General features: G+C 40.8%; 1 protein-coding gene across 2 annotated transcripts in view; it reads left to right on the top strand.

Moving 5' to 3' along the window:
• MCM9 (minichromosome maintenance 9 homologous recombination repair factor) overlaps positions 1-23,290 on the top strand; it is a 79,279-nt gene extending 55,989 nt beyond the window's left edge. Inside the window, exons 9-13 of one of the 2 annotated variants that reach the window (XM_022555254.3) lie at positions 12,851-13,053; positions 13,678-13,773; positions 14,986-15,068; positions 15,787-15,932; positions 21,249-23,290. In XM_022555254.3, the coding sequence (XP_022410962.2) occupies positions 12,851-13,053; positions 13,678-13,773; positions 14,986-15,068; positions 15,787-15,932; positions 21,249-22,722 (2,002 nt within the window). In that variant the 3' untranslated portion in view covers positions 22,723-23,290. Of the gene's footprint in view, positions 1-12,850; positions 13,054-13,677; positions 13,882-14,985; positions 15,069-15,786; positions 15,933-21,248 lie in introns of both variants that reach the window. The other variant, XM_022555249.3, reaches the window with a different exon arrangement.
• The last annotated feature ends 972 nt before the right edge of the window (positions 23,291-24,262 follow it).

Raw genomic sequence — 24,262 nt, 5'->3', positions numbered from 1 at the left:
AATATAACCCATTCACATTGTTGTACAACCATTTATGTACTTTTCAAAAGAGTTTCTAGCCAATAGGAAAGTGAGGGTGAGAAGATACTTATGACTCTCCAAACTTACTTACTTCATTTGTATCTGAAGGTGTTCACAGGGACTCCTTGTGTTTATGAACTCAGTTGATTCTCCAAAATAGTTTCAGAATTATTACCCCAACACCATTGCCAATAACAACAACCACAAAGAAACTAAGTAATATTTAAGCCTTCTTTGCAGTTCTTTTTGGGTTTAGAGTATATTCCACTAAGGTTATATATGGTCAGAGTGCATGTTCAAAAGTTATTTGAATTAATTCTTTTCTTTGTGTGGTCATATTACTGATTTGGTATACAATTAGGAAACAGGTCTTTAAACCTATGTATGTGTACACTTTTAGAGTTCGCCTTTTGATTAATTTTGTTTTCTGAATTTGTAAAACATATTTCAAAAGTCAAAACTATTATACCAAAGAAGTTACACTCATATCCCTTCACCTTCCATTCTGTTTTCTCCTATCCCTTTCATAAACCTTGGTTTCTGATTTATCCTTCCTATATTCCTTGTTTTAGCAAAAATAGTCAAAAACACACGTGTGGGTATTTGTGCACACTCGCATGCGCACCTCCCCTCTTTCTTATGCAAAAGATAGCATAACATATATGCTCTTTGGCACTGTTTTAATGGTATCCTGTAATTATTATATGTAGTGTTCTCATTATTTTTTATATGTTTTTTATAAATTCTGCAGTTTTGGTTTGTACATCCCCTTTCTCTCAAGGTTTTTTTTTTTTTTTTGCGGTACGTAGGCCTCTCACTGTTGTGGCCTCTCCCGTTGCGGAGCACAGGCTCCGGACGCGCAGGCTCAGCGGCCATGGCTCACGGGCCCAGCCACTCCGCGGCACGTGGGATCTTCCCAGACCGGGGCACGATCCCGTGTTCCCTGCATCGGCAGGCGGACTCTCAACCACTGTGCCACCTGGGAAGTCCCTCAAGGTTTGCTTTAAAAAGTTTTTTAACCTCCAGGTAGAAGGACCTTTTGAAAATTATTTGTTTTTCAACGGTGCTATTCATTTCTGGTTTTATTGCATTGTGGTCAGAGAATGTTGTTTGTATTATTTCTACTTTAAGGAGCTTCATGAGTGTTTTTTCTTTGTGGCCTCATGTTAGAACAATTTCATGACTGGCCCATCTTTGCTTGAGAAGTTATATTCTTTATAATCAAGATGTGATACACACACACACAGATACACACACACACACACACAAACACACACACACCTATAAACTATACCTTATAAGGTCTTCTATATCTTTATTTACCTTTTGTCTGTTTGATGTATCTTAGGCTGAAAGAGGTTTGTTAAAGTATTATTACTGTGTGTCTGTTGTTTTCTCTTTGCATGTCTCACATCAGAAGCTTTGCATAAAGTTTCTGTTTTATCAAGGTAGTTGCTGTGGCTTTAGCATTTGCAGTTTGTGTTAATGCTGTGTGGCCTGAATTTTACCTTGCCTGGTATCAAGATCACAACTCCTGATTTCATATTACTTACATTTGCCTAATATATCTGCCTCTTCCTTTATGTTCAGCCTTTTGATTGCAATTTGTTCTCTTGTATACAGCATAAAGTTGGTTTTATTTTACTTTGCTTTGTCTTACAAGTAACCTGAAAATCTTTTTCTTTTAATGTGAGTTAAGCATATTTACATTTATTGGTGTTACCAATATGCTTGGTGTCAAGTGTTTCATTTTTAAAAAAACTTTGTTTCTTTTTCTATTTGTTTGGCATTTAAGAAGGTTTGCATTCTTGTTATACGTTAGGGGTTGGCAGATTTTTTGTATAAAGGTCCAGATAGTAGATACTTTAGGGTTTTGTGGGCTATATAGTCTCTGTTGCAACTACTCACCTCTGCTAATGTAGACAATATGACTGCATCAATATGTCTATGATGTGGACAGAATAAAGAAGCCATAGACAATATGTAAAACAATAGGTGTAGCTGTTTCCCAGTGAAGCTTTACTTAAAAAATAGATAGTGAGCTGGATTTGATCTGCTGGCTGTAGTTTGACAACGCCTGTTCTAGGGCTTACCTATAAATACCTTTTATAATGCCTGCAGCCCCCTTTATCTTCCCTTGGGAGCTTTAAATAATATCCTTTGACTGTACTTCATTACCCATTTGGTAACCAATGAGCATATGCTACTTTCCCTTTTCTCCCTTCTCTTTACTATTAAAAAATTGTTATATTATTTATACTTTGTCTGGACAAATAACACTTATATTTATATACTCTTCTTCTACTTTTATACCTTCCTTTGTTTTGGTCTTAGACCTAAAATTAAATATATTCAGGGCTCACCATCAGTCCTTTTGCCAGAGTATCACTGTCATCTCTTGGTTGAATGAAGGTCTCCTCTAACAGATTCCTTGGGAGGGGTTCCTGAGTACTGTACTGAGTTTGTGCAGGTTTAAAGCTATTAATGTTTTTCATAGCTTTGATACTTGAAGAACAGCGTGACTGGATATAAAGACCTAGCCTTATACTTTCTTTCCTGTCATCTTGCTTTGCATGTTGCTGTTGACAAATCTAATGCCATCCTGATATCCTTTGCTTTGTAGGTGATTTGATTTTCCTGCCTGAAGGCCCAGAAGGATTTTTCTCTTTGTGGTTTAAGTGTAATACTTTTACTAGGCTATATCTTAGTTGATTATCCTTGGTCATTTTTTTTAGATGTTAGTGAGCTCTTTGAAAAGTATCAATAGAAGACTTCATTTCTCTCTGGAAATGTTTCTTGAATTATAGTTTCACATATTCTGTTCTTTGTTTTGTTTTTATTTTTCAGAAATTCCAATTACATGTATGTTAGGTCTTCTTTGCCTAGATTCTATAGCAACCAATTTTTTTCTGAGACTTTTTAGCTGTTTTGTTTTTATTCTCTTGGCATTTTTATTCCTCCCCTTAGCAACCTTTATTATATTTTCATTCCTGTCTGTCCTCTCTTTAGATGCCCAGATTTAAATGTTCATTTCTGAAATTATTTTGTCTTCCTCCCTTCTCCCATTTTCTTCCCTGAGTCATCTCTGGATGTTCATCTTCCTCTTTTTTATATTTTTCTGTTCTGAGTTTTTGAATTCTGATTTGGAAAGGTTCTTCATACGTACAAATGTTTGTTTAAGAATATTTAATTTAAGTGAGTGTATTAAATACAGATTGCTTCTGCTTTGTGGGCTTTTTTAGGGGGAGGTGGAGTGGGGGTTTTACCAACTAAGGTATTTTGATTCTTGTGGTAGTTTTGTATTAATAATGCATATTATTTCCATTCATTCTGAAATGTCTTATCTTTTCCTGAATCAGTAGTAGTTATTCTATTAAGGTGGTGGTCAGAGGTTTGGATGGTGTACTAGTTTTTAGTTCAGAGTAATCTCAGCTCAGTGCATTTTACTTAATAGAGTTTTTTCCTAAGGTTTAAGGGGGGCAGGTGATGTGTTCTGATTTTGTGTTTCTCATTTGTGCTGTAGGATCTTTAATATACTGCTTGCCTCCTTCTCCTGATTGCCAACACTCTAAGGGACCCTTGCCCCTTGTAAGTCACCTCCATCCACTCCAGGACCCTTCCCAAGCCTGCCACCTCTGGTCCCAGGAACTTTCAGGTTCCTCTTTCTATTGCCCAGTAGTCACTGCTTTGATGAGGTCTCAAGGCTGTTCTCAATATTTCCCCGCTCTGTGTGGGATTCCCTCCTTGTAAGGGTGGTTTTATCTGTGTTCCTCCATCATGAGGAACCCATTGCCCTCTCCTCCTTTTCACTAAGTCTCCACCCATCTTCCTGTTCCAACAGGGGCTCTAGATTAGCTTTGCTGGTTTCTAATGTCTGTTTACATGGAAACTGAAGTTTGTAGTATTCTGTCTCTCTCTTAGCTAGCTTTCAGTTTTGTTTTACAGGTTTATTTGCCCTTCTTGTTTTTCCCTAAGGTCTCTGGAGCATGTGTTGAGAGATTTGGATATAAGCAGCTGCCATTATCCTATGGAAGCCTGGAAGTCAACATTTTGTTTTTTAAGCTATTCTTTCTTGTTGTTTAAATAACACCAACTTTTGCTGTATATTTTTAAAACATTGCCTGTGTTTTCCTTGAACCATTTCCAGAAAAAGTAATTAGATTGTTATCTGCAATCATTTTGAAGGGCTCAAATATAGATATGGAATTAGACTTGTTCTATATTCTTTAGAATCAATGGATTGAAGGTTCAGGGAAGCATATTTAGAATCAGTACAAGCAAAACTTCTAGTGGCTAGAGCTGCCTAGAGATAAGTAGGCTGCCTATAGGGTTTAGAGGTCTTCAAGTTCATCTAGAAAAAAATTATATAAGGAATTCAAGCATCTAATGAGTGAATGGATAACCTTTAAGGTGCCACCTATGAGATGCTGCAAATTATGGGCTGGCCCACAAACTCAGCCATGATGAACGAATTCAGCTGCTGGCTGGTTTATTGCAGAATATGTACATACATAAAATACGGTTTCACATTATATCATGAAATATGGAACATGATCTGTGCTAGACATGGAACAAGTTCAGGAAACTGCATCAAGAGCTCTGCCTTTTAAAAAATGACCACAAGAATGTATTGGGTATTGAAAGAATTATCATAATGATGAAGAGCAAGAGTCCCTGAGCTTGTCTGGCTGGGTTGAGGTTCCATCTCCACTTCCTGCTAGCCAGGCATATCACCCGACTCCTCTGTGCCTTGGTTTCTTCATGGTACGATGGTGAAAATTGTTCTATCTGTTTCATACGGCTGTGAAAATTAAATGAGTTAATCCAGTAAAGTGGGGTCCTGCTGAGCGGGCATTATTAAGGGAGGTTTTGTGATTAAACCCTAGTTCTAATTCTAAGATAACTCCTTTTGCACTGTTCTCTGGCCCCTGGCTCAGCTCAGCACACAAAGGGTTCTTCTTGTCCATTATCCTCCTTTGGCCACATCTGAAGGCGGCCCCTGAGCTTCCCAGCCTGCATCCTCCTGGAGCAAGCTTAGGGGACCAAGATTGTTATTTTTGTTTGTTTGCTTTTTACAAACGTACCATTTTATTTTGATTCTTTCCTCTGACTTTTTCTCTTAACAGCTTTGAGGTATAATTCACATGCTACGTAAAGCCCACCCTCTGAAGCACACAATTCTGTAGGTTTCAGTGTATTCACAGAGTTGCGCAGCTATTACCACTGGTTCCTGAGCATTTCAGTCACCCCAAAGAGAAATCCCACATCCTGTAGCTCTCACTTCCCATTTTCCGTCTCTCCCAAGTCCTTGGCAACTACTAATCTACTTTCTATCTCTGTGGATTTGCCTGTTCTGGACATTTCATATAAATCGAATCATATAAGATGTGACTTTTTGTGTCTGGCAACTTTCACTTGCTTTTAAGGTTCATCCGGGTTGTTGCATGTATCAATAGTTTGTTTCTTTATGTGGCTGAATAGTCTTTCTTTATATGAATATACCACATTTTGTTTATCCATTCATCAGTTGATAAAAATTTAGGCTGTTTCCAATTTGGGGCTATTATGAATAATGCTACTAAGGAGATTCAAGTACAAGTTTTTGTGGGGACATATGTTTTCATTACTCTTGAGTATATACATAGGAGCAGATTGCTGGGTCAAATGGTAACTCCATATTTAACTTTTTGAGGAACTGTTTTCCAAAGCCACTATACCATTTTACAATCTCTCGCGCGATGTATGAAGGGTCCAATTTCTCTACATTCTTGCTAACACTTGTTATTGTCTTTGTGATTATAACAGTACTAGTGTATCTAAAGTCGTATCTCACTGTTTTCTTTTTAACTAAAGTGTAGTTGATTAACAGTGATCCAGATATATATACAGTTATATATCTATATATCTCTCTCTATATATTCTTTTTCAGATTCTTTTCCCTTATAGGTTATTATAGAATATTGAGTATAGTTCCCTGTGCTATATACAGTAGGTCCTTGTTGGTTATCTATTTTATATACAGTAGTGTGGATGTGTTAATCCCAAACTCCTAATTTATTCCTCCTACCCCCCTTTCCCCTTTGGTAACCATAAGTTTGTTTTCTATGTCTGTGGGTCTATTTCTGTTGTTTAAATAAGTTCATTTGTATTTTATTATTTTTCAGATTCCACATATAAGCAATATTATATGTTTGTCTTTCTCTGTCTGGCTTACTTCACTTAGTATGATAATCTCTAGGTCTATCCATATTGCTGCAGATGGCATTATGTCATTCTTTACACAGCTGAGTAATGTTCCATTGTATAAATATACCACATCTTCTTTTTCCCTTCATCTCTTGATGGACATTTAGGTTGTTTCTGTGTCTTGGCTATTGTAAATAGTGCTGCCATGAACATTGGGATGCATGTATCTTTTCAAATTATAGTTTTCTCCGGATATATGCCCAGGAGTCGGATTGCTGGATCATATGGTAGGTAACTCTATTTTTAGTTTTTTAAAAAACCTCCACACTGTTCTCCATAGTGGCTGTACCATTTTACATTCCTACCAACAGTGTAGGAGGGTTCCTTTTTCTCCACAACCTCTGTAGCATTTATTATTTGTAGACTTTTTGAAGATGGCCAGTCTGACCAGAGTGAGGTGATACCTCCTTGTAGTTTTGATTTGCATTTCTCTCATAATTAGCAGCATTGAGCATTTTTTCATGTGACTGTTGGCCATCTGTATGTCTTCTTTGGAGAAATGTCCGTTTAGGTCTTCTGGCCATTTTTTGATTGGGTTGTTTGGTTTTTTTTGATATTGAGCTACATGAACTGTTTGTGTGTTTTGGAAATTAATCCCTTGTCAGTAGCATTGTTTGCAAATATTTCCTCTGATTCTGTAGGTTGTCTTTTCTATTTTGTTTATGGTTTCCTCACTGAGGTTTTGATTTGCATTTTCCTAATGACTAAAGACATTGAGCATCTTTTCATAAGTTTATTAGCCATTTGTATATCTTCTTTGGAGAAATGTCTATTCCAATCCTTTGCCCATTTTTAACTGGGTTATTTATCATTTTATTGTTGAGTTCTAAGAGTTCTTTGTATGTTCTGAATATAAGTCCTTTATCAGATATATGATGTGCAAATAATAATTTCTTCCATTCTGTGTGTGGGTTTTTTCACCTCCTTGATGGCATCCTTTGAAGCATAAAAGTTTCAAATTTTGATGCAGTTTATTTTACCTATTTTGTCTTTTTTTTTACTTGTGCTTTTGGTGTCATATGTGCAAAAGGTTGTTTTTACAACTTGAAAGCAATTGTCAATGAAAAAAATTAATCAATAGTCGATCTAAGAAAGAAATGGAGAATTTTATTTGAGCCAACCTGAGATTATAACCTGGGTGACAGTCTTTCAGGAAGCTCTGAGGACTGTTCTGAGGTCAAAGCACAGTTATGTAAGTTTTTGACATGATGGGTTATATGTCAAAGGTTGTATTATTGACAGTTTACACAATCCAGATCTACACATACAAAGTGAGTTGTGGGTCATGGGTCATCGTGGCCCCTTACAAGATTAAGAAGGAAGGTTATCTCCTAAGGAGGTCTGGTTAATGCAGATACACAATACACACTAAAGGGGAGGGAGGAGGCCCAAATAGGCAGAGAAGAATTTTATGTTTAAATTTTCTTGTCTTGCCATAAAGTATGAATTTTATTCCATCACAACAAAGGCTTCTTCAGACTGAGTTTGTGGTTTCTTTGGCAGTGCAGGTCCCGTAGTAATTTAGGTCTCTGATCCCTTTGCTTCTAGTCAGTTGCATATGCCAGTATCCAGAATTCCTTTCTTGACATATTTCTCAAGCTCAGTTTGTTGGGTTTTGGGGGTTTTTCCTTCTTTGCCTTGGGCTGCTGTAACAAAATACTGTAGACTGATTGGCTTAAACAACAGACTTTTATTTCTCATAGTTCCAGAGGCTGGGGAGTCCAAGGTCAAGGTGCTAGCAGATTCGATTCCTAGTGAGGACCCACTTCCTTGCTCTGAAACAGCTGCATTCTTGCTGTTGCCCGCATGGCCTCCCCTCCATGTGCGAGCCCGAAGAGAGAGCTCTTGTCTCCCATCCTCTGCTTTCAGGATGTGAATCCCATTATGAGGGCTGTACACTCATAACCCCATCTAAACCTGGTTACCTTCCTAAGCTCCCCAACTCATAATATCAGCACTTTGGGTGTCAGGGCTTCAAAATAGGAATTTTCGGGGGACACAAACATTCAGTCCATAACGCTGTCCATTCCATTTTTTTAAATTGTGGTTAAAAAACAAAAAACACATAAAATTTACCATCCTAATTATTTCTAAGTATACAGTTCAGTAGTGTTAAGTACATTCACATTGTTATGTAACCAATCTTCAGAACTCTTCATCTTGCAAAACTGAAACTCTACACCCATTAAACAACAGCTCCCCATTTTCCCCTCTCCCCAGTCCCTGGCAACCACCATTTTACTTTCTGTTTCTATGAATGTGACTACTCTAGAAACCCCATATAAATGGTATCATATAGTATTTGTCTTTTGTGACTGACTTAATTCACGTACCATAATGTTCTCAAAGTTCATCCATGTTGTATTTTGTGGCAGGATTTCCTTTCTTTCAGGCTGAATAACATTTCATTGTGTGAGTGTGTGTATTGTTTATCCATTTATTCATCCATGGACACTTGTATTGCTTCCTCCTCTTGGCTATTATATAGCTGCTGTGAACATGGGTGGGCCTTCGTTCCATTTTTCTACAACTTAATGGTGGCTACCCTAAGGCCATCTAAGCTGAAGGCTTCATTCTTTTTTGGGGGGGGGCGGGCCTCTCACTGTTTTGGCCTCTCCCGTTGCAGAGCACAGGCTCCGGATGCGCAGGCTCAGCAGCCATGGCTCACGGGCCCAGCCGCTCCGTGGCATGTGGGATCCTCCCGGACCGGGGGCACGAACCCGTGTCCCCTGCATCGGCAGGCGGACTCTCAATCACTGTGCCACCAGGGAAGCCCAAGGCTTCACTCATTTTTTTTTGTTTTGTTTTGTTTTTTGTTTTTTGTTTTTTTTTAAGGCTTCACTCTTAATCTGGGTCACTTTATACTACTGAGAATATTGACTGGGCCTTTGTTGTTCAAAACCTGTTTCAGTCTTTCCCCTTACTTTCTGGAGTCTAGAGGCAACTGTCTTTTCCAGCCCTTCAAAGCCTCAAATTCCTGAGCTGTCTATTCTCTTTCGTTACTCCTTGAAAAGTGGTCACTTCTCTCCTGTGCTCATCTCTTCCTGCAGTGTTTTGCCAGAGGGAGTTTTTCTTGCTTGAGTCACAGTCTGATGTGGGTGGTGGGTGAGGCGCTGTGCTCCATAGTCCCTCAGGTGGCTGTCTGACTCCAGGGCCTTATCCTCACCTATACCAGCAGAGAGAGAGAGAAGCGGGGAGGGTTGCATAGGGAGGCTTTTAGGAGCCTGACCTGGAAGTAGCATATGTTCTCCTACCCCCATTCCATTGGCAAGACTTGTTATTACAGCTCTCCTTAACTGGAAAGGATGGGAAATTAAATCTTGCTCTGTCCCCAGGGAGAAAGGAAAACAAGGTTTTGTGAACACAGAGCAGCCACTGCCACAGGCTAGAGCTAAATTTGGAAGTGCCAGCTTATAGGTAGTGATTAAACCCATGAGCAAAGATGGGGATCACCGGTAAAGATGTAATGAGAGTAATGGGGGACCATCACAAAAATAAGGGCACTATCTGGAGGGCCTGTCATGGTAAAAATAATTTAAGTAACTTAACTTTACGATGTTTAGAAAAAGTACTCCCATGTATATAGGAAGTTTTAAACATGTGGATTAAAAATGGAAAAATAGCTTTTTCAGAAACTGAAATGTTTTCACTCCTTGAAGTTAATGCAGAAAACAAAATATACTAGCGTGATTATTTTATGACTGATGAAGCCTGAGTATAAAATGACTCTGAATTTTAGAAATACTGTACTAAGTAAAGTAAAGATTAATTTTTGTTTATCACTTATTCAGTATATGTTTATTGAGCATCTAATATGTGACAGACAGTGTGAGCATTATAACAGTAAGTCACAGGCCCTCAAGGGGGATCAAATTAAGTAGGAAAAAAATAAGGCAAGGAGGGCTTCCCTGGTGGCACAGTGGTTGAGAGTCCGCCTGCCGATGCAGGGGACACGGGTTCGTGCCCCCGGTCCGGGAGCCATGGCTGCTGAGCCTGCGCATCCGGAGCCTGTGCTCCGCAACGGGAGAGGCCACAACAGTGAGAGGCCCGTATAACGCAAAAAAAAATAAAAAAATAAGGCAAGTAATGAATACCTAAAACATGAGGCAGAATCTTCAAGACCACAGGAAGTGTTTAAAATGTGACACCACCAGGGTGGCAGTCTGGAGATGAAAGAGCATTGGTTTTGGAGTTAAGCAGATCTGGGTTTGAATCACAGCTCTGTAGCTCTCCACGTAACCTTGGGGAAGTTATTAACAACTTGGGACTTCTAGTTTCCTTATTTCCAAGTAGGTGATAATAATATCTACCTTTCAGGTTGTTGTGAAGATTAGGGGTAATATGTATACACAAAGCCTAACACAGTGCTTGGTATTACAGATATGGTAGTTATCTTCTTATTACTGAGGAAGGTAGAGCTCGTATTGGATTGGAAAAATGACCCTTACCTTCCACTAATTCATGAGTTCCTCATTCAGTGGAATTTAGCGAAGCATTACTGTGCACACAGTACTTAGACTGTGTGAGTATCTTTGTTCGCTACAGCCCCATTCAGTTTGTAATGCAGTCATGTTCGTACACAGGTCTGCAGCCACCAGGTTTATATGCTGTCTTCCCCTCTTTCAAGTGATCGAGACCACTCTGTCCCTTCTGACGCCGTCCCCATCCTCCTCTTTGCTACTGGCAGCTGCCTGACTTACTACCCCACACAGTCTTCTCTTCTCCTGCCCACCGCTCTACCTTCATTGCTTGAATTTCCACAAGCTGCCCCTCAGGAAACCTGTTTTCTTCACGTATAAATCTTCCTTAGCCCCCTTCCCTAAGCTTCTCCTTTCATTTTTTCCCAGTTACCTTAGGAATAACTCACCACCTGTTTTCTGTCTTGGCTTGCTCATTTTCCTCCTCACGTCATGGATATCGTTAAGAGTCTATGTCTTCCACGTATCCAGGCATCTCCACAGAAGTCTTCTTTGCGGACACTGACGCTGACGCCAGCTTCCGTTGCACACGTCCTGTCTGGCAGGCGCTGTGTTGAGCCTCCTTATCCTCCAGCAGTCCTATTGTAAACTAACTGAAGGCCGGGACCAGCTATACACCCTTCTCAATTCTCAGTACAGTCCTCTGCACACAGGAAATGGCTTGTAAATAGCTCTTGATCAGAGAGAGGAAGAACAATCAATTTTAACTCTCAGAAAATAATTTTTGAGAAATTAATTCATATACAGTTGTATTTTGTTTCATTGCCAGTATTGCAGCAATATTCCTTTTTTATGATAAATGCAAACAGCCTCGCTTCAGTATTGGATTAAATGTGCTTTTTGTGGGATTAGTTAGGGACCATTTATTACATTGTTTTTATGGCAAACTTGAATCTGAGTTCTAAACAGCTGCCTTTACAAAGTCATTTTGGTACATAAATGTTAAGATGTGGACTCTCTGTTCAAAATTTTTCCATCAATAATTTTTTTAAAAAGAGGATTTAGTTTTCAGTGAAAGTGCCTCATTTGTCTTTCTCTTCTGTGTCTTCTTGTGCCATTTACCAAAAATAAAAATTCTCAAACTTTTTCAGTCTTCAGGCATGAGGTAATTGCTAGAGCCAACTGGAAATAGATCAGGGATTAACAGACATAGCACATGTTTGCCGATGTCCCAGGGTTTTGACTGCTGAGAGGCAGACATGCCGCTGTAACTGAAAACAGTCATCACTAGAGAGCATACAACTTTACAGAGAAAGAATGCTATACTTGTTATTGTCAGTGAATGTGCCATATTATTTTGAGGGCTTGCCCATCATAAACAAGTTTAAAAACAACATCTAAGTTATGTCACCTCCGTATCTATCCTGTCACTGCTCTGTTGAAGACTTGAGTGCCTCTTCCTGGGCCACTACCCTTGTCTCTCCCATGTGTCCCGTCCGTGGTCCTTCCCCATCTGACCAGCCCTCCTCCGCAGCCTTCCCTTCACTGTTGCTCCTCAAAAACACTACGCTGATCAACCTTTCTTTTTCCTGATTTCTTCTTCTTTTATCCCTCCCTCCCTCCCTCCCTCCCTTTCCCTTCATCCCGTTTCTTTCACTTTTAGAAAATCGAAACAAAGTAAGTAAACGCACAGAACAAGTCCAGATGTCATGAAAGGCCCAGTTCAAAAACTACTTCGTAATGTTTCTCTGAGTGTCTCTTCCATCCACGTAGATGAATACACATCATCTTTATTTCCCCTGGGAAATCTATGTTTCTAGAACTTACCATATTCTGCCTTGTCTTACCATTATAGCTAGTGGACTGCAAGCTCCCTAAGAGCAGTATGCATGTGTGGTTTAACTTTGTACACCTCTTAACACCCCTTAGCAGAGGGGTCTGCTCATACTCAGGGCATAAGAAGTGTTTGTTAAATACTTACTTCTCTTCAAGATAGGCTAGTGTAAATGTCCTTCATTTGAACTTGGTGTTTGTATCATTCACATTCTCTTTCACATGAGTGTAGATTTTCAAGGTGCAAGAGCAGTCCCTTCCTATTAACAGGTTTAATCTTGCTTTTCATTTGAATCCCAACAGGCAGTGAATTGTACCTTCTCTTTTGGTAGCCTCGTGTGCAAGCTGAACACAAGGACCACCATCCTCGCAGCAACCAACCCCAAAGGCCAGTACGACCCCCATGAGTCTGTGTCAGTGAACATTGCCCTTGGCAGCCCACTCTTAAGTCGATTCGACCTGATCCTAGTTTTGCTTGATACCAAGAATGAAGACTGGGATCGTATAATTTCTGCCTTTATCTTAGAAAACAAAGGTACGTGGAGACGAACAAGTCATTCAAATTGACAAAAAGTAGACGTAACAAATGAAATTTTCCTTGAAGAAAATTAAATAAATACCCAAGGTACTGTAACTAATGGCCAGTAGAGAGAGGCTTAGATAGAAAGCAGTGAGACGAGTCAGTTAGTGAGCCCAGAATAACAAACGGAAGGAAAAGGGTCTTTCTCTGCTTGCCATTGATGAGATTAAAGTTGGTAAACGTGTCCTTTGTGCTGAAAGGGGGCAACCTTATGATATATAATTACCACGTGGTTCACCTCTTGCACACACAAAAAAATGGACTGAGTTTATGAAACAGAATTCTAAATGTGGGACTTCTGTCAAAAACTTAGATTTACCAAGTACTATTTATCTCTGTATATGGCAGAACAGAATTATTCTGAATAATTTAAACCTCTGTAGGAAGCTTACCTTTATTAAGCTTAGAGCCTAAGACTGTTTATTATAGAACTATATGCAGAGACACATCTAGATTTCAATGGCCACAAAACCTGAAGGTTATCTTTTTAAAAATGAGTACAAGAACTTTAGCAAAACCCTTAATATGAGATGTTTGCCTGTTGTTAGAAATTACTGACCCAATACCTGATATATACAGGTTATCCAAGCAAATCAGAGAAGCTCTGGAGCATGGAAAAGATGAAAACCTATTTCTGCCTCATTAGGAATCTGCAGCCCACACTGTCTGATGAGGGTAATCAAGTTCTCCTCCGGTACTACCAGATGCAGAGGCAGAGTGATTCCCGGAACGCTGCCCGGACAACCATCCGCCTGCTGGAAAGCTTGATACGATTAGCAGAAGGTTTATTTCCTTCAGCAGATAATACTTTTATTGGGTGTCCAGTGTGAGCAAGGCATGGGGCTTGGCACCATGAATTCAGAGATGAGTGAGGATGATCTCTGAGGTGCTTGCTCATAGTTGCTTAAAAAGTAAAAACTCGGAGCTATGAAACCACTCTTCTGGGGACGGATTATAGTTGTTGAGTGGAACGAAGCGTCGTTCAGAAAGAGGAATCTTTGTGACATCTCAGAACCTCCCATAACTTAAGACATCATTCATTTAGAAGGTCTTATTTACGGATGTTTTGTTTCTCGATGGCTTCTATTAGCATTTGGGGTGGAATACTCCCTTACTGGGAAATATTTCCTATATAGCACCCTGGGTTGTTTCTCACCAGTTGCCACTCACAGCCCACCACTAACACAATAATGCTGAATTAACAGTACCATGCTCTATCCCATCCCTAAGGTATGAGACTTACATGCGCACTTGGAGCCAATATGCGTCTCCAGACTTTTTCTTTTTTTTCTAATACTGGCTTTTACATTTAGCCCTTATTAAACAATCCTAAATTTTTTTCACATGAGCTGACTGTATCATATGATGATATAATATATGCTTACCAAAAAGTTCTGTAAAACAAAAGTGCCTCACTTTTTCAAGGATTTATCACTAATATTAAGGCAAGAAACACCCAAGATTCAGGCTTGCAAATTTGGCAGTTTTGAAAAGCTCACAGATAAAGAGATGTATCAGAGATGAGAAATGAATATTAATTTTAATTTTGTATGATTTATAATAGATTAGAAAGTAAGGATTAAAAGTCACTGAATATTAAATATATGCCGCATATCACCTTTCTTTGCTGGAGCCCAGAGTACCTTTTCATGTAAATACACAGAACTGCCATGGGCTGTGCAGAAGGATTAGGCCCATTATTAGAGAAACAACCTTACAGCTGGTTGAAGTTAGACTTATGTGCTTGCTCTAGTAAAATTTATTTGTTATTAGTAGCTCATTTATAAAATACAGTTTTGGAATAGGGGGGATCCAGGAGAGTATTACATTTATCACCTCAAAAATTCATAAAAATAATTCTTCATAATTTCAAATGCACCTTATTAGCTCATGCTCGCCTGATGTTCCGTGACACAGTGACTCTGGAAGATGCTATTACAGTGGTGTCGGTAATGGAGTCCTCCATGCAGGTAAGGATATTTTGTACCTAATGTTTTGTTTTGTTTTGTTTTGTTTTTCCGGTACACGGGCCTCTCACTGTTGTGGCCTCTCCCGTTGCGGAGCACAGGCTCCGGACGCACAGGCTCAGCGGCCATGGCTCACGGGCCCAGCCACTCCGCGGCATGTGGGATCTTCCCGGACCGGGGCACGAACCCGTGTCCCCTGCATCGGCAGGCGGACTCTCAACCACTGCGCCACCAGGGAAGCCCTATACCTAATGTTTGAACCCTAGTTACAAGCATTGTTTAAAAGAGACAATTTATAGCCTATCAGGAGTTATAAAAATGATCATATTCTAGACCTAGTAATTCCTGGAAATATATCCAAAGGAAACTATTTAAAAGAAGGGGTAAAAATTGTCATAGGAACAGTCTCTGCATCAGTAGCATTGCTTTACCCACTGGTATAAAGCAGTGGGTCTCAATCCTTTTTCTCCTCAACACGCCTGGGAGATGCTTATGGTCCCACTACAGACAGTGTGGCTTCCCAGAGCAATGCATGCCACCAGGAACTGAGGGAGAGGACCACTGAAATTTGAAAAAGCCTCCCAGGTGATTCTGATACCGTGATGGGGGTGGAGAGGGCTGGTCTCAGCCATCTGGGATCAGTGGCCCCTAGTGTGTACTTCCTGTCTGCAGGCTAGCCTGGTGACTTTCCCTGGTATTTCCCATTTTCTCACCCTTTCAGGGAGGTGCTCTGCTGGGAGGTGTGAATGCACTCCACACATCCTTTCCTGATAACCCTCTGGAGCAGTACCAGAAGCAGTGTGAACTTATTCTGGAAAAGCTGGAGCTGCACAGCCTCTTAAGGGAAGAGCTAAGAAGACTTGAAAGGTGAGAAAAGAAAACCAAGAAAAGCATATAATGGAAAATGCTTGTTTGGCATTTAGTGAAATGGAAGAAGTATCAAGTAAGTGGAAAATCTGTCTGTACTCTCAGTAGGGGATTTCAGTTATCTAGTACTGTATAATCGACTACCTCAAAGTCAGTACCTTAAAAACAAAACAAAACAAACAAAAAAAAAACACCACAACTTTTTAGTGCTCACTTTTCTGGGAGTCAGAAATTCAGGAGCGCTCAGTGGGGATGGCTTATCTCCATTCCACATAGTGCCAGCTGGGGTCACTCATACACCTGCATTTATTTAGCTGGGAGTTCAGTTGGAATTGGAACATCCAAGATATCTTCCATCATGTGTGGTGCCTTCGCAGGGGTGGCTTAAATGGCCGGGGGCTAGCTGGGCTCTCTCTACGGTAAGGTAGTAAGAATTCTGAGGTGGTAGCTTAGGACTCAAGTAGCTTAGCAAAAGTGGAAGCTGCAGGCCTCTTATGGGCTGGGCCGGAGCTGACTCAGCATCACTTCTACCACATTTTGTAGTTCAGAGCAAGTCACAGGGTCAACCCACATGCAAGGTAAAGGGAAATGGACACCACCTCTTGATGGGAGAAGTGGGATAGACATGTAGGAACGAAGGAATTGATGGCTGCCTCTTTGGAGACCACCTTCCACAGCTGCATTTCCTTGGCTTACTGGTTTGGTGAGCCTCATGGAGAACACTGACTGGTCCTTTACTATATGTAATAAACTGGGTCCTGATTATATGAGAAGCACCAAGGTGTGCCACCTACAGTTTACACCCAATATGACACACAGTTTCCATCAAGAAACCTTGGTGAATGGGCTGTATCCTGTTTACTGCCACCACTTTTTCTTCTTCTCCTTCTTTGGCTCAGTATAAGAAGTAGAGCAGTGCTATTCAGAGAGGTGGCTGGGACTGCTGTTGAGGAAGAGGAAGTTGGCCTCTAAGGGAGTGATCTATCCCATCCTGGGCCAGACCCAGACACAAAATATTTTATAACTTGGCTGTATCGTTTTTCATCACCAGGAGAGGACATGTGCAATGGCCTTTACATAAAGAATCTTAGTGCTTATTAATATTTTAATTCTTTTCTTACTGTTTGTAAAGCTTTCTTCAAAGCATAATAAATATTTGATCATTAGTCATTATATATCTCTGGTAGAAGAAAATCGCAGGTAGAGACCCAGACTGCTTTCAGGCCAGCCTGTGCTGGCACACTGGGAAGGTTACAGAAGTAGAGGTGGAAGTACTGACTCTCACCCAGGAAAGGCCTTCCTGGTCCATTAGCAGCAGCACTGACTTTCCCTTCAGCATCATGATTTCCTTCCCTACATGCCCAAATCCATGACTTTTAAAAATTTACAATTTAACAGTCAGACTAAAAAAAACTCCCCAGTGAGAATGAGGTATTTTATGTTAAAGAAGGAACTGTTTTTCTTTTTTTTTATAAATTTATTTTTTGGCTGCATTGGGTCTTCGTTGCTGCGTGCAGGCTTTTCTCTGGTTGCGGCGAGCAGGGGCTACTCTTCGTTGCGGTGCTCAGGCTTCTCATCACGGTGGCTTCTCTGGTTGCGGAGCATGGGCTCTAGGCACATGGGCTTCAGTAGTTGTGGCACGCGGGCTCAGTAGTTGTGGCTCTCGGGCTCTAGAGCGCAGGCTCAGTAGTTGTGGTGCATGGGCATAGTTGCTCCACGGCATGTGAGATGTTCCCGGACCAGGGCTCGAACCCGTGTCCCCTGCACTGGCAGGCGGATTCTTAACCACCGTGCCACCAGGGAAGTCCCGACATTTATTTTAAGTATTCTGTTTTAGTATCAGGACTCAGCACAGTGCCTCACATGGAATACTGAATAAATGACTGATTTTATGGCCTTATTCACACTGGGATTTTGCCACCAGGGAAGACCGTGAAGGAACTGTTTTTCATCCTACAGGGGAACAACTCAGGAATGACAACAGCAATGTTTCAAAACTCCCCTTTGTAGTGACTTGTTAAAATGTGGACATGGGGGAAGGAATGTGTCACACACATTACCTAAAGAATTTTTGCCTGAACTTTCACGTTTGCATGCTCCCTAAATACATGAGCTTCTAAAAAGCCTGACTTTGAGTCTGTGCCTGTGAAGCAAGAGTGAGGAATGGCAAGTGTGTCCATCGGGCCTCTTCCTCGTTCGTGTGAGTGGGTTAATGAATGACCTGAATCTGGTTACCGGTGTTGATCTCAAAGCTGGGGGCTGGTGAATGGAGGGCATGTGGGAGCAGAGCAGCTGCACAGCGAGAATTTGGGGAGCACACTGAGATTATTGACTGTTTAAGTAAAACCTTGAGAATTCTTTTCCTGGCATTTCTCTCCTATTTGCTCACTCTCTTCATCCAGCAGTGTTCTTGTTCTGTTTATAAAACCTCAGCACAGCCTTTTGGGGAAGTGTGGGGACTGGTTTTGTCCCACTAGTACCCAGGTGCCAGCCTGCAGTAAACTTGCACTTTGTCTAAAATCAGACTCTTTTTTTTTTTTTTTTGGTCTCCTGGCTTTTTCACGATAAAAGCTCTTCCTCTGGTTCTTTTATAGTTTGATGTAGCTGATCCTTTTCAGGCCTGTCCTGGGTTTGGCTTTGCTTTTGGAAAGGCCGCTCTTTTTGAGTGGCCAGAAACCGGTCATTTTGACTACCCTAAACTGACATGCTGGATTCAGGAAAGAAGGAATGTGAGGCTCAGAACCAGTGTTGTGTGATAGAAAAATAGCTATTGGACTTACCAAATTCAAAATGACCCTCCTGGAGGGAAAGAAGGGAAACAAAGAAAGAGTAGGTGATGGTCTAAAAAATAGACCTTAAAGTGGCCTTTTAAATGTTTTTTTTCTTCTGGTATTTCTCTGTAATGCAAGGGCATGTTCTGGAGCTGATCCTCACAGCAGCAAAGCCAGGTGCCCCACAAAGGAACTGAATTACCTCCAAGACACACTCTAAAGCTAAGCTTAGCAAGAGGGAAAACCCCCAGTAGCGCATGGGTTCATCCCCTTGGGAAAGAGTTTTCTATTTCTTAAGGAGAGCACATGTTAATAATAAAGCTGTTTGTATTTCTATCACTTTTCTTTGGGAAAATGCTTTACTAGTGACAGCCAGCCTCAAATGGTGGCTGTTCTACCCATCTCGAAACGACCGAGTAATCCCACTCCTGGGCATATACCCTGAGAAAGCCATAATTCAAAGAGTCATGTACCACAATGTTCACTGAAGCTCTATCTACAATAGCCAGGACATGGAAGCACCCTAAGTGTCCATTGACAGATGAATGGATAAAGAAGGTGTGGCACATATATACAATGGAATATTACTCAGCCATAAAGAGAAACGAAATTGAGTTATCTGTAGTGAGGTGGATGGACCTAGAGTCTGTCATACAGAGTGAATTAAGTCAGAAAGAGAAAAACAAATACAGTATGCTAACACATATATATATGGAATCTTAAAAAAAAAAAATGGTTATGAAGAACCTAGGGCCAGGACAGGAATAAAGACACAGACGTAGAGAATGGGCTTGAGGACACAGGGAAGGGGAAGGGTAAGCTGGGAAGAAGTGAGAGAGTGGCATTGACATATATACACTACCAAATGTAAAATAGATAGCTAGTGGGAAGCAGCTGCATAGCACAGGGAGATCAGCTCGGTGCTTTGTGACCACCTAGAGGTGTGGGATAGGGAGGGTGGGAGGGAGACGCAAGAGGGAGGAGATATGGGGGTATATGTATATGTATAGCTGATTCACTTTGTTATAAGGCAGAAACTAACACCATTGTAAAGCAATTATACTCCAATAAAGATGTTTAAAAAACAAAAACAGCGTGTAAAGATGTCTTAGGAGGTATAGTAAAATGCAGAATTTAAACAGTAGAGAAATTAATTTCCCACATCAGAATCAGACTAAGATAGTAGGGCTAAATTATTCTACGCTTAAAATTCCCATAAATTTTTAAAGTTATGGAGCGTTAACAATTACGAGTATCCCTGACCTCAATTTGATACTGAAAGTATACTAGATAGTAGTAATTTTGAAAGCTATTTGGGTTTTTTTTTTTGTTTTGCCTTTGTCTGGCTGTGACTACAGTGAACCTAGGTTTTCCTGTATTGATGTTCCCAACTCTACCAGTGACTATAGCCCAAAATAATTTTCGGGTATTTTTTTTCCCCAATTGTAAGCAATAATGTACATTCTTCATAGAGTATTTTGAAAGTAGCAATAATAAATTAATAAGGAAAAAATCAGACATAATCTTATTTCCCAGAGAGAGCTATCATTAACATGTTAATGTATTTAAATATATTTAAGTTTAAAATCCATTTAACTTTAACATGTTTTCTTCTGTTTCTTTTTCTGTGATTACCCATGACCTTTAGAATAATCACTCATCTGCTTTTTGGTGTCGTTTCTGTTTGGATTTAGTGCACGGAAGCAGAGTCATGTTGCCCCTTATACTGAGAAGGCATTTCTAGGTTGTTAGGAGGGGCTTTCTAAGGGACATGCTTTTGAGAAGCTACAATCCCTGTTAGAAATTGGTCCTCTGGCATTATTCCAGTTTAAAACGGATATCACAAGATGAGCTCCGCCTTCTGGGCAGGTCAGTAGGTTTCAACTCTGTATCAGTCTAATGGAGAGTGGCTGCCCAGAACACATGCTGAAACGTGGCTGGGCTAGGCAGGGAAGAGGTCACAGCTGCCTGGAGGAGGTCTACCATGCAGGTGGCTGCCAGAGGGGCGGGGGCCACAGCGCGGAGGAGTCACAGTCTGTTTACTCCTGAGGAAGGTGATTTTTCAGATGCACGAAAATTCAGTACCTCAGTTAAGTCAAGAGATGTGAGGAGCTCATAAACTATAGTCTTTCACTTTGGTTCAGATCTGCGGACTGGCTACCAAACAACTCGAGCCACTTCTCTTGGTCCATAATCAGCGACTCTGCACATAGCCACCAGTCTGTCTTGTAGGAGAACATTTTACACGAGAGAGAAGACTGAGCATTCTAAAATGAATGAAATGGACTTTCAGAGAGATCTGAAAATATGTACACAAACCTGCTACTTCATTTTCTTTATTTTACTACCATCTTAGGTCAAATTAGAATGATTATCATAACACTTGAATTCTGTCCTGATGAAAGTATAATTTCCTCCTGCTGCTCTAAGGGACTGTATGTGGTATTAACCCGGAATTATATTGGACTTAAACCCTCAGATGGCATCTCAGAGAATAAAGAAATGAAAAGATTAAAGCAGTACACGTTTTCCTTATCTTCTGCAGGTTACAGAATCAGAGTGTGTGTCAACACCAGCCACGGGCAATGGAAGCAGAGACGACTTCAGGGTCCCTGAGAGATGATCCAGGGGAAGAATCAAAGTTCAGACCATCAGCTCAGCAGGAAGTGAACTGTAGCACACGTCTGTCCTCTACTGGAGGCAGGCCTGGGGGAAGCCCACTTCTCAATCCCCCATCGCATCTGGGGCCCGATAGACTGACAAGTAGAAGGCATTCAGCTGAGCACAAAAATAGCCAAGATGACAGTTTGGACTGGTTTGACTCCATAGCAACTCATCCGATGGAACCTAAAAACACCGTTCCTGTGTCTCCTAGTCCCAAAACAAGTGGGGGGGAAATGGCTTTGAAAATCTCCAACAACAAATCTCAGGGTAAGGAAAAAAGGGAGCCAGGCCAAAGGAGCAAATTGGAAACTGGACCGCTTCCAACACCAGAAGAGACAGAAGCTCCATTGAGGCCAGACAGCCTTGAGGGTGAAAAGGCAAAAAAGGCAGCAATGGTTTCTGAAGCAGGAGTATCTGCTGACGAGCCAGACTCAGTACTGACTCATCACGTCCCCAGGAAACTGCACAAGCTGCGCAAGGAGAGGGCCCAGGAGTGGTGCAGGAATCCCGCCAGGCCGCCCTCGCAGCCCACAAGCTCTCCTCATCCTCGGCCCACTCCTGTACAGAGCCCAGAGAGAGTGCTTGGAACTCCCAAAAGAAAGAGACAGAAATCCCTTGCTCGGGTGCAAGAGCCCCACCTTGAAAGCGTTGAGAGTCCGGGTCCCCCTGTGGCCAAACTAGCAAAATTTACTTTCAAAAAGAAGTCAAAACTGATCCACTCTCCTGAAGATTGCAGCCCTGTGTCTCCTGGCACAAGTGAAACAGCAGTTCAGAGTCCTGAAATTCCCCAACGTAGAGCAAGAGGAAAAGCAGCTCTGCCTGGGAAGGGTCCAGACAAGCTGGCCTCTACCTCAGAAGTCAGAAGCCCAGCTCAGCTGCAAGATAAGACAAAGGAGGTGTCACGGCAGCCACCGGACAGAGACGGACCGAGAGAGAAGAGGGAACGTGCCCTTGCAAAGGGAGCTGTCCAGCCTGAATTAGAGCTTGGGAGCAACACTGGGCGTTTCCATCTTGCTTCTGAAAGAGACAGAGAGGAAGAGGTTTCGTGCCATAGTAAAAGTGGCAAGGTTCATGCTTGCACATTAGTGAGACTGGCAAACTTCTCCTTTGCTTCCCCCTCTGAATCCAAATCAGAATCCCCTCCTCCTCCTGAAAGTAAGAACCCGGGTGAGGGAGGCCCCAGCCCTCTTCTTGTGACCGCAGCTACAGTGCTTGGCAGGAAAAGGAAAACGTTTCAGCTGGGGGGATCCACCGAGAGACTGAGTCTTTCCAAAACATCTCTCTTCACTTTACCGGAACTAGATGATGAACCATTAGACTTTGATTGGGATGAAGAAATAAGAAAAAAGCCATAATCATGAAAAGCTTTCTGGTCAGGTTTCACCCTCATCCACTCAAGCCCGCACCTTCAGGATATCAACATGGTGTTTATGGATATATAGAAGTATTGACCATATTGGGCGCCATTCTGAACACCAGCCCCCCCATCAGATTTTATAAATTCAGGTTTATCTTCATGATTTGAAAAGCTGTACAATCAATGAAGGTCAGTGTGATACCAGTGCTTGAATCTAATTGAATCTAATTAATTAACAATTGTGCTTGATTTTGCAGAGTACTTATATTCCCAAAGATGTTTGTTTGTTTTGTTTGGGTTTGGTTTTTTTTTTTTAGGGGGTAGGTTTTCCTGCGATCCCTCCATTCACTCAGGAGCAAATGCCAGGAAGGTAACACTCACAACGCTGACAAGTCAGATGAACTCTTTTTCTGTTTGTTTGTTTTTTTCCTTTGTTGTTTTTTTTTTTTCACCCAAGATGTGCTGAGTGTGGTAAATATTTATTATGACTTGCCAAAATCATGTGATTTTTTAATAATTTTTTTGTACTTATTCTCATGTGTCAGATTAAATATGACTGAAGCTTTTGTTTCTTTGAGAGGTCTCCTCACAGTTGCATGATAGTCATAGAGATCTGGCCACTGGTCAAATAGTAGCTTTCTTGGGGTATTGACCTTTTGAGTCTTCCTTTCTTTCTTGAGCCAACGGTTTGTGCTTCAGATTCTTTTTTATGTCTTGGGGACTTACCTTCAATACAATTTAAATCCTGCAGTTGGAAGAAGAGAGTGTGCAGTAGTCTCAGTCATATATCATGGCATCCATCCAAGTGGTTAACATGGAAACATGATTCCTACTAAGTTATGATTCATTTGTCTTTAAAACCAAGCAATAACTGTGTTTGGTAGGAAAAGACCACTCAAGCTTTGTCTTTCTTAAATGCTTTTAGAGTAACTTTTTCTTTTAGATTCTAGCAAGGGTTGTTAGGATTTCATAATTATAGATGTTCTCTTCTGAAGTTCGAATTTGGAAAATGATAATAGAATCTTTCATTGTCTGAGGGACTTCAGACATGAAGAATACTGAAAACTATATGTACTTTGTCTAATCACTTCATTAAATTCATACAGAAAAAAAATTAGGAATCTCAATTTTTCTTGAGCGTTTAAACATTCATTCTAAAATTGACTAATTAAATTTTCTGAGAAATTTTAAACTGTGAGTACAAATTCAGTACGGATGAGTCTTGAAATCCTCAAACACCACAAGCGGCCGATGAACAACATGCATAAGCAGTGATTGTAAGTTATTACGGCACATTCACATAAACCTGTCCTGAAACATCAAGGCTGTGGTTTAGGTAATTTCTTCATTATTTCTGTACTTTACTAACTTCCCGGTGTAGTATGATTCTTAATGTGATATAGTCCTAATTTTTAAGTATTAGTACTTCCCTGAGTTTTAGCATTCTTACGAGAACTAAAGGAAAAGCAAAGCATCTGGGTTGTTGACTGGTGATTCTTGGCCTGGGTATGGTCTGATTGTGAAGACTAGGGTATTTA

The sequence above is a fragment of the Delphinapterus leucas genome, chromosome 12 (genome assembly GCF_059928025.1).
Source record: "Delphinapterus leucas isolate spDelLeu-1000000601 "Yukka" chromosome 12, BTC_Dleu_Yukka2, whole genome shotgun sequence".
NCBI lineage: Eukaryota > Metazoa > Chordata > Mammalia > Artiodactyla > Monodontidae > Delphinapterus > Delphinapterus leucas.
Note: the sequence above shows the minus strand (reverse complement) of the source record. Positions and strands in the feature narration are given on the sequence as shown.